This window comes from Salmo trutta, unplaced genomic scaffold (assembly GCF_901001165.1).
Source record: "Salmo trutta unplaced genomic scaffold, fSalTru1.1, whole genome shotgun sequence".
In the NCBI taxonomy this organism is placed as follows: Eukaryota; Metazoa; Chordata; class Actinopteri; order Salmoniformes; family Salmonidae; genus Salmo; species Salmo trutta.
The window spans coordinates 197661-211957 of NW_021822211.1; the positions used below are offsets into that span (position 1 = coordinate 197661).

The following is a 14297-nucleotide window of genomic DNA, read 5'->3' on the forward strand; positions in this document are numbered from 1 at the left end:
GTATCCCTCTCTCTCTACCTCTTCCTCTGTCTCTCTCTGTCTATCTCTCTCTCTCTACCTCTTCCTCTGTCTCTCTGTCGCTCCTGCCCTCCCAGTATCTGTCTATTTCTCTCTCCCGCCCCTCCCTTTTTTTCACTTCCCAGAATGTGTCTATAAAAGTATTTGAGAGCTCAAGTCTCACCTGTAGAACCTGTCAGGGCAGAGACCAATCTGTGACGACTGTCTTAGTCCTTGTTCACTCTGAGACGGGTCGCCAGAAACGTAGCCCTGTTGCTGCACCTGCTGAATCACACACAACAGACTGTAGACCCCAGAATGCCACATGGAGCATTCCAACAGAGAACACAGGCACAACCTAATGTTAGTCAAGCGCTCACAGGCCGTTGTTGTTCACCTGAGAGAGAGCTTGCAGTACATCAGCCCCTCTACTGTAGCCTGCTCCACTACTAATGGAAATGTAATAATTCTGTCTCTCTTTCTCTCGCTGGCTCGTCCTTACAGTTTTGAATATGACGAAAACAAGTCCATCGTTTTCAGGCCCAATGGAAAGGTAAAGACTCCTCCCCCCTCTGTCTGTAGAAGGTCACTGTTTTCTCTACAGGTGAACGGTGTTGTGTGTGTCGCTGTGTGTTTGTAATGGTGAGTGTGTGTGTTGTGTAGGTGAACACAGATGGTCTGGTGCTGCGTGGATGGTACACCAGCCTGACGGTGGCGGTGTACGGTACAGCAGAAAGGTCACATGGTCACGACCGGGACTCTCCCCCACCTCCCCCTCCCCCACCCCCCCAACAACAGACTGGCCTCAAGAGGATCATCAAACAAGGTGGGTGAAGACTCATACTAGGGTTGCCAGGATACCACTATCACAATACTATCATATTTTCCATGGCAAAAAGGAAAACACAAGGTGGACTAAACTATGTGTGTCTCAGAGTGGGATAAGGAGGAGCAGTATAATGGCAGTCCTCCCAGACCAGCACCCAGAGGCCCCCGCACCCCTCCTGGACCGCCCCCACCAGATGATGATGATGAGGAGCCGGTCCCAGTGACCGGTAACACACACACACACACTTCTCTGCGTCTCTATGTTCATCTCACAGGGACAGATTTCATACTGTATATTCAACTAGCTAACCTTGCCAATAGTAACGTTTCCATGTATTTGTGCAAGCTTGTATCCGTGTATACCTGATGCCCTCTTTGGTTGACGTGATAACCGACTGTGGTGTCCATGGTGACTGTCAGTTGGAGTGGCCAAGGCGGAGCCGACTGAAAGAGGGGAGGACTACCTGGAGGCCGTCTCACCTGAGCGCAGCTCACTGCCTGCCGACGAACCCTACTCAGACGCCGAGCCTGAGGAAGAGGGGGAGGAGGAAGAGGAGGAAGAGCCGGAAGAAGAGGACGATGCACGGACGGAGTGTAGCGCCCCTGAGGATGAGGAGGAGGAAGAGGAGGAGGATGAGGGTGAGGAGGAGGAAGAGATGGAGGAAGGTAGGGGGGCTCAGACAGTGTGTGTGTGCTCTGGCATGCTGCTCAGACCCCTCAACCCTACACCCTGCTCAGACCCCTCAACCCTACACCCTGTTCAGACCCCTCAACTCTACACCCTGCTCAGACCCCTCAACCCTACACCCTGCTCAGACCCCTCAACTCTACACCCTGCTCAGACCCCTCAACTCTACACCCTGTTCAGACCCCTCAACCCTACACCCTGTTCAGACCCCTCAACCCTACACCCTGTTCAGACCCCTCAACCCTACACCCTGTTCAGACCCCTCAACCCTACACCCTGTTCAGACCCCTCAACTCTACACCCTGTTCAGACCCCTCAACCCCACACCCTGTTCAGACCCCTCAACCCTACACCCTGCTCAGACCCCTCAAACCTACACCCTGCTCAGACCCCTCAACCCTACACCCTGTTCAGACCCCTCAACCCTACACCCTGTTCAGACCCCTACACCCTACACCCTGCTCAGACCCCTCAACCCTACACCCTGTTCAGACCCCTCAACCCTACACCCTGTTCAGACCCCTCAACTCTACACCCTGCTCAGACCCCTCAACCCTACACCCTGCTCAGACCCCTCAACTCTACACCCTGCTCAGACCCCTCAACCCTACACCCTGTTCAGACCCCTCAACCCTACACCCTGCTCAGACCCCTCAACCCTACACCCTGTTCAGACCCCTCAACCCTACACCCTGTTCAGACCCCTCAACTCTACACCCTGTTCAGACCCCTCAACCCTACACCCTGCTCAGACCCCTCAACCCCACACCCTGCTCAGACCCCTCAACCCTACACCCTGTTCAGACCCCTCAACCCTACACCCTGTTCAGACCCCTCAACCCTACACCCTGTTCAGACCCCTCAACCCTACACCCTGTTCAGACCCCTCAACCCTACACCCTGTTCAGACCCCTCAACCCCACACCCTGCTCAGACCCCTCAACCCTACATCCTGCTCAGACCCCTCAACCCTACACCCTGTTCAGACCCCTCAACCCTACACCCTGTTCAGACCCCTACACCCTGCTCAGACCCCTCAACTCTACACCCTGCTCAGACCCCTCAACCCTACACCCTGCTCAGACCCCTACACCCTGTTCAGACCCCTCAACCCTACACCCTGTTCAGACCCCTCAACCCTACACCCTGCTCAGACCCCTCAACTCTACACCCTGTTCAGACCCCTCAACCCTACACCCTGTTCAGACCCCTCAACCCTACACCCTGCTCAGACCCCTCAACCCTACACCCTGTTCAGACCCCTCAACTCTACACCCTGCTCAGACCCCTCAACTCTACACCCTGTTCAGACCCCTCAACCCTACACCCTGTTCAGACCCCTCAACCCCACACCCTGTTCAGACCCCTCAACCCTACACCCTGTTCAGACCCCTCAACCCCACACCCTGCTCAGACCCCTCAACCCTACACCCTGCTCAGACCCCTCAACCCTACACCCTGTTCAGACCCCTCAACCCTACACCCTGTTCAGACCCCTCAACCCTACACCCTGCTCAGACCCCTCAACCCTACACCCTGCTCAGACCCCTCAACCCTACACCCTGTTCAGACCCTTACACCCTACACCCTGCTCAGTGCCGTTCCAACCAGCCTAACCAGTTGTAATCATAAGGCTTAGAGCCATGGCTGTTGCTGCTGTAGTATCAGATCCCCTTGCATGACAAACTAACTGTGCCTGTGTGCTGTGATTCTCTCTCATTCTTATCTCTTGGTTGAGTGAACTGTCATTTCATCATGTTATTCATGTTTTAGCACTTATGTGAGTGTTGTGAGGCCTTTTCTTTTTCTGTGTTTGTTTTTGTTGTTTTACAATATTTCTCTCTCCCTCACCCTCCTTCACTCACCCTCCCTCCCTCCTCTCTCCAGGTGATGATGGTTATGAGCAGATCAGTAGTGATGAGGATGACTTGGACAATGGGAGTTTTAAGCTGCCCAGTTTTGACATTGACTACACCCCTGAAGACCTGGCCTCTGTGCCCCCAGTCCAGTACGACCCCTACGAAAGAGAGCTACGCCCACTGCTCTACTTCACCCCTCCCTACAAGACCCGCTTCGACTCCCAGCTGGAGAGGGCTAGGGGGGCTGTGTGTGTTGGTCCACAGGGGCCTGGAGGTGGAGAAGGGGCAGAGGCTGAGGTTGTTGCCCAGATGAGAGAGCTCCTGGCTGGGATAGGAGAGGACCGTGACTCCCGTTGGGTCACGGCCCTAGAGCAGGCATCAGGGCTGCTCGCTAGAGGGCTGGGCTTTCTGATTGGACAGGGGGAATGGGAGGAGCCTATTGGAGCTCTGGTCCAATGGGCTCTCCAGGGTCTTAGTATGGAGATAGCTCTGACCCAACCCATTGCTCTAAACCTCAGGCAGCTGAAAGCTGGAGCTAAGCTGGCTTCCTGCTTGGCCGAGTGCCCACAGGGCCTCACTGCGCTGCTGCACGAGGGAGCCCTGGAGCTCCTACTAGAGCTGCTCCAGGTGGACCATGTGTCGTCCACGCTGAAGCTGTGTATCCTGAGGGCTCTGGATGCTCTGACCAGTGCCCCCGCTGGTGTGGAGGCCTTCCTACAGGAGGGGGAGATAGAGAGGAGTGGATACCAGGTGAGAGGGGCCATAGACATACGGTACACATGAAGACCTTATAATAGAGAGGCTGCGTGTGTTTCTAACTGAGGTTGTGTGTGTGTGTGTCCCCGCAGCGGTTGGTGCAGCTGTTCCTGGGGGAGGAAACCGTGCGGGTGGTAACCGCGGGCAACGCCATTCTGCAGAAAGGCCACGCCTATGAGGTTATGACTGACCTGCAGAGGACAGCGGCAGCCTGGAGCGAGCCTCTGCAGGTAAGCGCACACTGACTGGAGATCTGCGTTTTAAGAACAGTCATTTGGGTCTGATAAAGTTTCCCATTTCATAACCAGTTCCCAGTTCAGTGTGGAACTCTGGGGTTTCTATGACTGAGGCTCTACTGTCCATATAATTACTACAGTATATCAGTATATAAGAATGATCAGTGTTATATTTCAGGATGAGGGGGAGGAGCCTGACATAGCCATGGAGGAGGAGACATCATTAGGCCCCTCCCCTGTCAGCGAGGCTGAGCTGGATAGGTTGGCTGGGGTTCTAGAAGAGTTACATCACCTTCTAGAGACCGCCCCCCACACCATGGTCCAGCCCCCTGGAAAGGCCTTCCCTACAACCGCACGCATTACTGGTCCACAGGAGAGAGACGACCCCTACCCTACACTGTACAGGTAGGGACAACACAAAACACACTCTCACACACACACACACACACACACACGCTCACACACACACACACGCTCACACACACACACACACACACACACACACACACACACACACACACGCTCACACTCACACACTCACGCTCACACACACAGTCATTTGTACTAATAACTCCCCCCCCACCCCACAGGTACATGCATGCATGTCACTTCCTGGAGAGCTCGGCGGTGGCGTTGTCAGCAGCAGTGGCGGCGGGGCATACAGGTGTCACTCACGCCGTCAGGGAAGTCCTGCACTTTCTGTCTCTCACCCAATCAGGACTGCTTTTCATGCTGGCCCAGCCCACGCCTACCAACCTGCTGCTCCGCCTCCTAGCAACCGTCGCCGAGGTTGAGGGAGAGGAGCCTATGGTCACTGGGGGCGACGGCGGGTTCTCGGGCCCCGGATTGGGTGAAGAGGGTTTGGGGGTGTGGCTGATGCAGGCGCTGCATGCCCTCCAGAGCGTGTCTGAGCTGATGAGTCACGTGACTGCCGGCGGGGAGGGAGGGGTGGGGCTAGAGGAGGGGGACAGTGCGGAGGTACTGAGCATGCTCCATGCCCTCTACCTCATCACCTTCACACAGACTGGGAGGAGCGCTGTGGCCCACGTCTTCAGCCTGGAGAACAACCTCTCCTGTCTGGTTACGCTGCTGCAGCACCACAGCAAGGACGGACACGGGGAGGCCAAGGCCCGGAAGGCGGTGACCTATAACTATGCGTGTATGCTGGTGCTGATGGTGGTTCAGAACTCCAGTGATCTCCGTACCATGGAACAACACGCTGCTCCTCTACTCATCCTGGCCAAGGCTGATGACACCAACGCTAAACTACAGGGTGCGTAGCTCCTGACCCCTGACTATAACAACGCCAGGTTGGTATCCAACCTTAACCCCTAACCTCTGACCTGTAACGCCAAACCAACCTTATCAACAGTGGGTGAACTGGTAGTCCCTAAACCTTAATCTTAAAAATACTTCTACACCCAACTCTATCATTGTAATGACATAGCCCTACCCATCACCACTTAGAAATGTGTTGAAGGCCTCCCGAGTGGCGCAGCGGTCTATGGCACTGCATCGACGGATTCCATCCCAGGTTGTGTCCCAGTCGACCGTGACGGGGAGACCCATGAGGCGGCGCACAATTGGCCCAGCGTCGTCCGGGTTAGGGGAGGGTTTGGCCGGATGGGATTTCCTTGTCCTATCGCGCTCTAGCGACTCCTTGTGGCATGCCGGGCGCCTGCAAGCTGACTTCGGTCGCCAGCTGGACGGTGTTTCCTCCAACCTGTTGGTGCGGCTGGCTTCCGGGTTAAGCGAGCGGTGTTTCAAGAAGCAGTGCGGCTTGGCGGGTCGTGTTTCGGAGGACACATGGCTCTCAACCTTCGCCTCTCCCGAGTCCGCAGGGGAGTTGCAGCGATGGGACAAGACTGTTACTATCAATTGGATATTACGAAATTGGGGAGAAAAGTACCCCCCAAAAAACATGTGTATAACTGCTATTCAGAATTCCTTGCAAGGTGAACTGCAACACTAAGTGATCCTCTCAGTGTTGGTGTTGTGTTCCAGAGCTGAGTCAGTGGCTGGAACCTCTGGACAAGGTGAAGTTGGAGATGGGGAGCATCCCCAGCCTCATAGACTACATCAAACAGGTGAGCCGTTACACTACATGTCCCCAAGGACTGATAACTTGTTGTTGCTGTTTGTTTAATCCTTCATAATGATGACTTGGCTGCAGGCCTTCAGCTCCCTACGCACACACACACACACACACACACACACACACACACACACACACACACACACACACACACACACACACACACACACCGACTTGCTTTGATATAACTAGCTGACTAAACTCCACTCCATGGTGAAGGACGTTTCTGATGAAATCCACCAACGAGTGAAGCAGAGATCAGGCTTTGTGGAATTCAGCAACGACTACATCGATTCTCCCAAGGTCAATACTTAAAAAAAATATTTTTATTTTTTAAATAAAATAAAAAAAGGTTATGAAACGCTTAACTTGTACCTGTGTTTGTCTTCTGTAGTTGTGTTCCTTTCTTTGTTAGCTGAAATCCATACTTTTTCAATAAACGTTATTCAAAAACATCCACCGACTATTTCCTTGTTGAGATTCAATTGTCAAATGCTAATTTGCGCTGAGTTGCCATCTTAGAGCAACAGCAATGGGCAAACAGTTGGTGGTTTTATTTGATTAGCGTCCATACTTGAAAAAGTATGGATTTCAGCTAAGAAAGGCACGCAACTAAAGGACAAACATAGGTACAAGGTAAGCGTTTCATAATACATTTTATTCATATAGTCGGACCTGAATTCCACAAAGCATGGTCTCTGCACCACTCCTTCGGTGGATTTCAGCAGAGACGTCCTTCACCATGGAGTTAACTAGTTTGATTTAATTATTAGGATCTTCTATGACGACAGCTAGTCTCACTGGGGTGCGACTGGGGTCCTACTGGGGTCCTACTGGGTTCCGACTGGGGTTTCGACTGGGGTCTTACTGGGGGTCCCACTGGGGTCTTACTGGGGGTTCGACTGAGGTACGACACATAACAAAAAAGACATTTGAGACAAAAGACTTGACAATTTAAAAGCATTAATGTGTGTGTGTGTGTGCGCCCATCGATCGGTTACACATACATGTCAGTACATATACACAACAAGTAGGTCACATGGGGGAGAGGCCTTGTGCCGTGAGGTGTTGCTTTATTTGTTTTTTTAAACCAGGTTTGCGGTTCACGTGTGCTGTATAAGATGGAAGGGAGTTCTATGCAGTCATGGCTCTGTATAATACTGGACACTTCCTTGAATTTGTTTTGGACCTGGGGACTGTGAAAAGACCCCTCGTGGCATGTCTGGTGGGGGGTGTATGTGTGTGTGTATGTGTCAGTGCTTTGTGTAAGTTCACTATGCAAACAATTTGGAATTTTCAACACATTGTTTCTTATAAAAACAAGTGGCAGTCAGTGTTTCCTCAGCATATGTTAATGTTAGACCTCTGATTACAATGAAGAGCAAGACGTGCCGCTCTGTTCTGGGCCAGCTGGAGCATAACTAGGTCTTTCTTTGCAGCACTTGACCATATGACTGGACAATAATCAAGATAAGATAAAACTAGAGCCTGTGGAATGTGGTGTGAAAAAAGCATCTTTCTTTTGACCATGACGGTTTACAATCTTAAGTTAACACCAAGTAATTTAGTCTCCTCAACTTGTTCAACAGCCACACCATTCATTACCAGATTCAGCTGAGGTCTAGAACTTAGAGAATGATTTGTACCAAATACAATGCTCTTAGTTTTAGAGATGTTCAGGACATGTTTATTACTGGCCACCCACTCCAAAACAGACTGCAACTCTTTGTTAAGGGATTCAGTGACTTCATTAGCTGTGGTTGCTGATGCGTATACGGTTTAATCATCAGCATACATGGACACACATGCTTTGTGTAATGCCAGTGGCTGGTCATTGGTAAAAAAAAAGAAAACCAGTAGAGGGCTTAGAGAGCTGCCCTGCGGTACATGCAAATATCTGTGACTGTGGCTGACCCAGATCTTGGAGGGAGGGAGAGCGTGCGCGCGCGTCTTTGGAAAGTATTCAGACCCCTTGAATTTTTCCACATTTCTTTTACGTTACCTTCTTATTCATCCTGTTTCCATTGATCGTCCTTGATGTTTCTAAAACTTGATTGGAGTCCACCTGTGGTAAATTCTATTGATTTGGATATGATTTGGAAAGGCACACACCTGTCTCTATAAGGTCCCACAGTTGACAGTGCATGTCAGAGCAAAAACCAAGCCATGAGGTCGAAGGAACTGTCTGTAGAGCTCCGAGACAGGATTGTGTTGAGACACAGATCTGGGGAAGGGTACCAAAACATTTCTGCAGCATTGCAGGTCCCCAAGAACACAGTGGCCTCCATCATTCTTAAATGGAAGAAGTTTGGAACCACCAATACTCTTCCTAGAGCTGGCCTCCCGGCCAAACTGAGCAATCGGGGGGGAAGGGCCTTGGTCAGGGAGGTGACCAAGAACCCGATGGTCACTCTGATAGAGCTCCAGAGTTCCTCTGTGGAAATGGGAGAACCTTCCAGAAGAACAACCATCTCTGCAGCACTCCACCTATCAGTTCTTTATGGTAGAATGGCCAGACGGAAGCCACTCCTCAGTAAAAGGCACATGACAGCCCGCTTGTAGTTTGCCAAAAGGCACCTAAAGACTCTCAGACCATGAGAAACAAGATTCTCTGCTCTAGATTGAACTCTGTGGCCTGAATGCCAAGCGTCAAGTCTGGAGGAAACCTGGCACCATCTCTACTGTGAAGCATGGTGGTGGCAGCATCATGCTGTGGGGATGGTTTTAGCAGCAGGGACTGGGAGACTAGTCAGGATCGAGGGAAAGATGAACAGAGCAAAGTACAGAGAGGTCCTTGATGAAAACCTGCTCCAGAGCTCTCAGGACCTGACTGTGGAGAAAGTTCACCTCCCAACAGGACAATGACCCTAAGCACACAGCCAGACGACGCAGGAGTGGCTTCGGGACAAGTCTCTGAATGTCGTTGAGTGGCCCAGCCAGAGCTCGGAATTGAGCCCGATCGAACATCTCTGGAGAGACCTAAAAATAACTGTGCAGCGACGCTCCCCATTCAACCTGACAGAGCTTGAGAGGATCTGCAGAGAAGAATGGGAGAAACTCCCCAAATACAGGTGTGCGAAGCTTGTAGTGTCATACCCAAGAAGACTTGAGGCTGTAATCGCTGCCAAAGGTGCTTCCACAAAAGTAATTGAAAAAAGGGTCTGAATACTTATGTAAATGTGATTTGTTTTCATTTTTTATTTAATTTTTTATACATTTGCAATGTTAAAAAAAATGTTTTAACTGTTTTTGCTTCGTCATTATGGGGTATTGTGCATAGATTGATGAGGGGGAAAAACAATTGAATCAATTTTAGAATAAGGCTGTAAAGTAACAAAATGTGGAAAAAGTCAAGGGGTCTGAATACTTTCCGAATGCACTGTGTGGCTGATGTAAATAAAATACTTAGTGTATGTACATGTGTATTATTGGTCATATTACTAACAGAAAACCCATTCTGTCCTGTCTGTCCCGTGTGTGTCCCTGTAGAACGTCCAGAACGTGTTGACTCTAGAGGGAAGTGGACTGATGTCTGCTCTGAGGGTCCTCTGCCAGATCGCCTGTCCCCCTCCCGCCGTAGAGGCTCAGCAGAGAGATCTGAAGTGGAGTCTAGCGGGGGTGCAGTTGTTTTCTGGGGAGGGCTTGGACACGTGTGTTTGTGTGCTCCAGAAGCTGTGTAGCGTGCTGCTGCCTGCCTGGCGTGTGCACGGACACATGGGACCCACCCCACAGCGCTGTATGATCCTTGGCGTGTGCGCTAACACGCTAAGGCTGCTGCGGACCATGCTGACAGAGCTGCTGCGCAGCGGGGCCTTCCAGTTCAGGGACACGCGTGTGGCGAGCACGTTGGTGACGCTACACATGGTGGTGTGTTCAGCCCCGTCCTCTGGACGTCTAGACTGGGAGGAGACCAAGGTTCAGGCCCTCATCGTTGATGTGCTGCTCACCTTCACACAGGGAGTCAGCGAACAGGTAGAGAGCTCTTTTCTGATTGACCTTTAACATAATGTTGTGTGTGTGTTGCGTGTAATAAATTGGGTATCATTTCCCCTGTAGATGACCCACACAGAGGAGACTCTGCTCAGTAACACATGGTCTCTGATGCTGAAGGAGGTGTTAGGCTCTCTACTGAAAGCACCAGAAGGACTCTTCTCTGGCCTCACCCTGCTGTCTGAACTGCTACCACTCCCCCTGCCCATGCAGAGCACGCAGGTACACACACACGCCCGCTGCTTCTCATGTTGCTACAGCCATCATCAGCAACAGTCTGGAGGTCGTCGGATTGACACTTAACAAACTAATCAATGCATGAGGATTGAAAGCTGTAGGACTTTCATGTTGGAAACATCCAAACCGAAGGGAAACAGATTTCTAGTTGTGTGTTGTGCCGGTCCCCCTCCAGGTGATCTCTGTCCAGGACGTGGCTGTAGCGTTGAACACCAGGAAGTTGTGGAGCATGCACCTGCGGGTGCAGTGGGGTGTGTTTGCAGACGCCCTCGGGTGTGTGTGTGGAACTAGCTGTCCTCCGCTGCTGGCCATGCTGCGACGTGTGTGTGTCCAGCTGGCTGACCTCTCCTCTCCCACCGCCACCCTCATCATGAAGACCCTGCTGGAGTTCCTGCTGGGGGAACTACAGCCGTAAGACAGTCGCAAACACACACCCTAATGCACCTCTTGTACTAAGATGGCAAGCCAAATAAATCCCTAATTGGCCTTGTATATTATTTCACGTCCAAATTACAACCACCATGATACCTTCTCTGATGTTTTTGATTTCGGTATGTGTGGTTGTGTTTTTGATTTCGGTATGTGTGGTTGCGTTTTTGATTTCGGTATGTGTGGTTGTGTTTTTGATTTCGGTATGTGTGGTTGCGTTTTTGATTTCGGTATGTGTGGTTGCGTTTTTGATTTCGGTATGTGTGGTTGCGTTTTTGATTTCGGTATGTGTGGTTGCGTTTTTGATTTCGGTATGTGTGGTTGCGTTTTTGATTTCGGTATGTGGTTGCGTTTTTGATTTCGGTATGTGTGGTTGCGTTTTTGATTTCGGTATGTGTGGTTGCGTTTTTGATTTCGGTATGTGTGGTTGCCTTTTTGATTTCGGTATGTGTGGTTGCGTTTTTGATTTCGGTATGTGGGGTTGCGTTTTTGATTTCGGTATGTGTGGTTGCGTTTTTGATTTCGGTATGTGTGGTTGCGTTTTTGATTTCGGTATGTGGGGTTGCGTTTTTGATTTCGGTATGTGTGGTTGCGTTTTTGATTTCGGTATGTGTGGTTGCGTTTTTGATTTCGGTATGTGGGGTTGCGTTTTTGATTTCGGTATGTGGGGTTGCGTTTTTGATTTCGGTATGTGTGGTTGTGTTTTTCAGTGTTGAGGGTAAGAGTCCGGGTTGGGGGCAGGTCCTGCGTCTCCTCTCTCTATTCGACACCCTGGTTTCCCAGAGAGCCTGTAAGATCGCAACGTTACACCTGCTCTCTGGCTCCGCCCCTGGAGACGAGCCATTGGCTGATGTCTTCCCCCTGCTACTGTCCCTATTGGTTCCCGCTGCTGACCACGCCCTGCCACAACAGCACTGTGCAGAGCTGGTGGGAACTGTCCTGCAGTCACTGTGTGACCAGGTAACACACGAAGCACCTGGTATTGTATGAAGCTAATGCACTTCATCCACTAGCTGATGTTTTTCCTCCAGCTGTAACAATGGAGAGGTATGGGCTGAATTGGTGCGTGTTATGTTCATAAACATGTAGGTCTTTGTGGATGCTCTTTAGTCTGAACTATGTGTCAGACTAGCAGGGGGTCGTATTAGGCTGAGCCAGGTAAGAGGGAGCGGTAGAGGGATAGAGAAAGGTGTTTAACCCCATCAGTCCCAAGACATTTATCTGACTTTTATTTATCTGCATGTCCAGCCGTTATATTTAGTCTCACAATGAAGTGTTTTACCATGTTCTTTTCAGGACAACCAGGGCTACAAGTAGAACACCTAACTATTTCACATAAACAGTTGCATTCATGAGTTTTATTGACAGAGCAAAAACCCAATAGAAATGTAGTTATAAGAATGCTCTAATTACAGAAATGGTTTGCTCACTGGAAAATGAATATCTAACTAGTCAGTGACAACTGTTCAGAGTTTATAATAGCAACTATGTGAGCTTATCACAGTGTTATAGACACTATGTCCTGGCATTTACTATGGTCTTCTCTGTAGAAGAACCCCTTACAGTATTATAGACACTATGTCCTGGGATTTACTATGGTCTTCTCTGTAGAAGAACCCCTTACAGTATTATAGACACTATGTCCTGGCATTTACTATGGTCTTCTCTGTAGAAGAACCCCTTACAGTGTTATAGACACTATGTCCTGGGATTTACTATGGTCTTCTCTGTAGAAGAACCCCTTACAGTGTTATAGACACTATGTCCTGGGATTTACTATGGTCTTCTCTGTAGAAGAACCCCTTACAGTGTTATAGACACTATGTCCTGGGATTTACTATGGTCTTCTCTGTAGAAGAACCCCTTACAGTGTTATGTCCTGGGATTTACTATGGTCTTCTATGTAGAAGAACCCCTTACAGTGTTATGTCCTGGGATTTACTATTGTCTTCTATGTAGAATAACCTCTTACAGTGTTATAGACACTATGTCCTGGGATTTACTATGGTCTTCTCTGTAGAAGAACCCCTTACAGTATTATAGACACTATGTCCTGGGATTTACTATGGTCTTCTATGTAGAATAACCTCTTACAGTGTTATAGACACTATGTCCTGGGATTTACTATGGTCTTCTATGTAGAAGACCCCTTACAGTATTATGTCCTGGGATTTACTATGGTCTTCTATGTAGAATAACCCCTTACAGTGTTATATCCTGGGATTTACTATGGTCTTCTATGTAGAAGAACCCCTTACAGTGTTATGTCCTGGGATTTACTATGGTCTTCTATGTAGAAGAACCCCTTACAGTGTTATGTCCTGGGATTTACTATGGTCTTCTTATGTAGAAGACCCCTTACAGTGTTATAGACACTATGTCCTGGGATTTACTATGGTCTTCTATGTAGAAGACCCCTTACAGTGTTATGTCCTGGGATTTACTATGGTCTTCTATGTAGAAGAACCCCTTACAGTGTTATAGACACTATGTTCTGGGATTTACTATGGTCTTCTCTGTAGAAGAACCCCTTACAGTATTATGTCCTGGGATTTACTATGGTCTTCTATGTAGAAGACCCCTTACAGTGTTATGTCCTGGGATTTACTATGGTCTTCTCTGTAGAATAACCCCTTACAATGTTATGTCCTGGGATTTACTATGGTCTTCTATGTAGAAGACCCCTTACAGTATTATGTCCTGGGATTTACTATGGTCTTCTCTGTAGAAGAACCCCTTACAGTGTTATGTCCTGGGATTTACTATGGTCTTCTATGTAGAAGACCCCTTACAGTATTATGTCCTGGGATTTACTATGGTCTTCTATGTAGAAGAACCCCTTACAGTGTTATAGACACTATGTCCTGGGATTTACTATGGTCTTCTCTGTAGAAGAACCCCTTACAGTATTATAGACACTATGTCCTGGGATTTACTATGGTCTTCTCTGTAGAAGAACCCCTTACAGTGTTATAGACACTATGTCCTGGGATTTACTATGGTCTTCTCTGTAGAAGAACCCCTTACAGTGTTATAGACACTATGTCCTGGGATTTACTATGGTCTTCTCTGTAGAAGAACCCCTTACAGTGTTATAGACACTATGTCCTGGGATTTACTATGGTCTTCTCTGTAGAAGAACCCCTTACAGTGTTATAGACACTATGTCCTGGGATTTACTA

The 14297-nt window shown here is 49.4% G+C and overlaps 1 protein-coding gene across 3 annotated transcripts in view; it reads left to right on the plus strand.

Annotated features, from left to right (window-relative positions):
* LOC115181018 (protein virilizer homolog) overlaps positions 1–14297 on the plus strand; it is a 30890-nt gene that overhangs the window by 5644 nt on the left and 10949 nt on the right. For 2 of the 3 annotated variants that reach the window (XM_029743132.1, XM_029743134.1), the window contains exons 4-16: positions 502–550; positions 661–823; positions 933–1052; positions 1246–1491; positions 3401–4122; positions 4221–4358; positions 4543–4769; positions 4955–5637; positions 6369–6451; positions 9949–10431; positions 10516–10671; positions 10862–11097; positions 11826–12075. In XM_029743132.1, coding sequence (XP_029598992.1) covers positions 502–550; positions 661–823; positions 933–1052; positions 1246–1491; positions 3401–4122; positions 4221–4358; positions 4543–4769; positions 4955–5637; positions 6369–6451; positions 9949–10431; positions 10516–10671; positions 10862–11097; positions 11826–12075 — 3556 coding nt within the window. The remainder of the gene's footprint in view (positions 1–501; positions 551–660; positions 824–932; positions 1053–1245; positions 1492–3400; positions 4123–4220; positions 4359–4542; positions 4770–4954; positions 5638–6368; positions 6452–9948; positions 10432–10515; positions 10672–10861; positions 11098–11825; positions 12076–14297) is intronic. The other variant, XM_029743135.1, reaches the window with a different exon arrangement.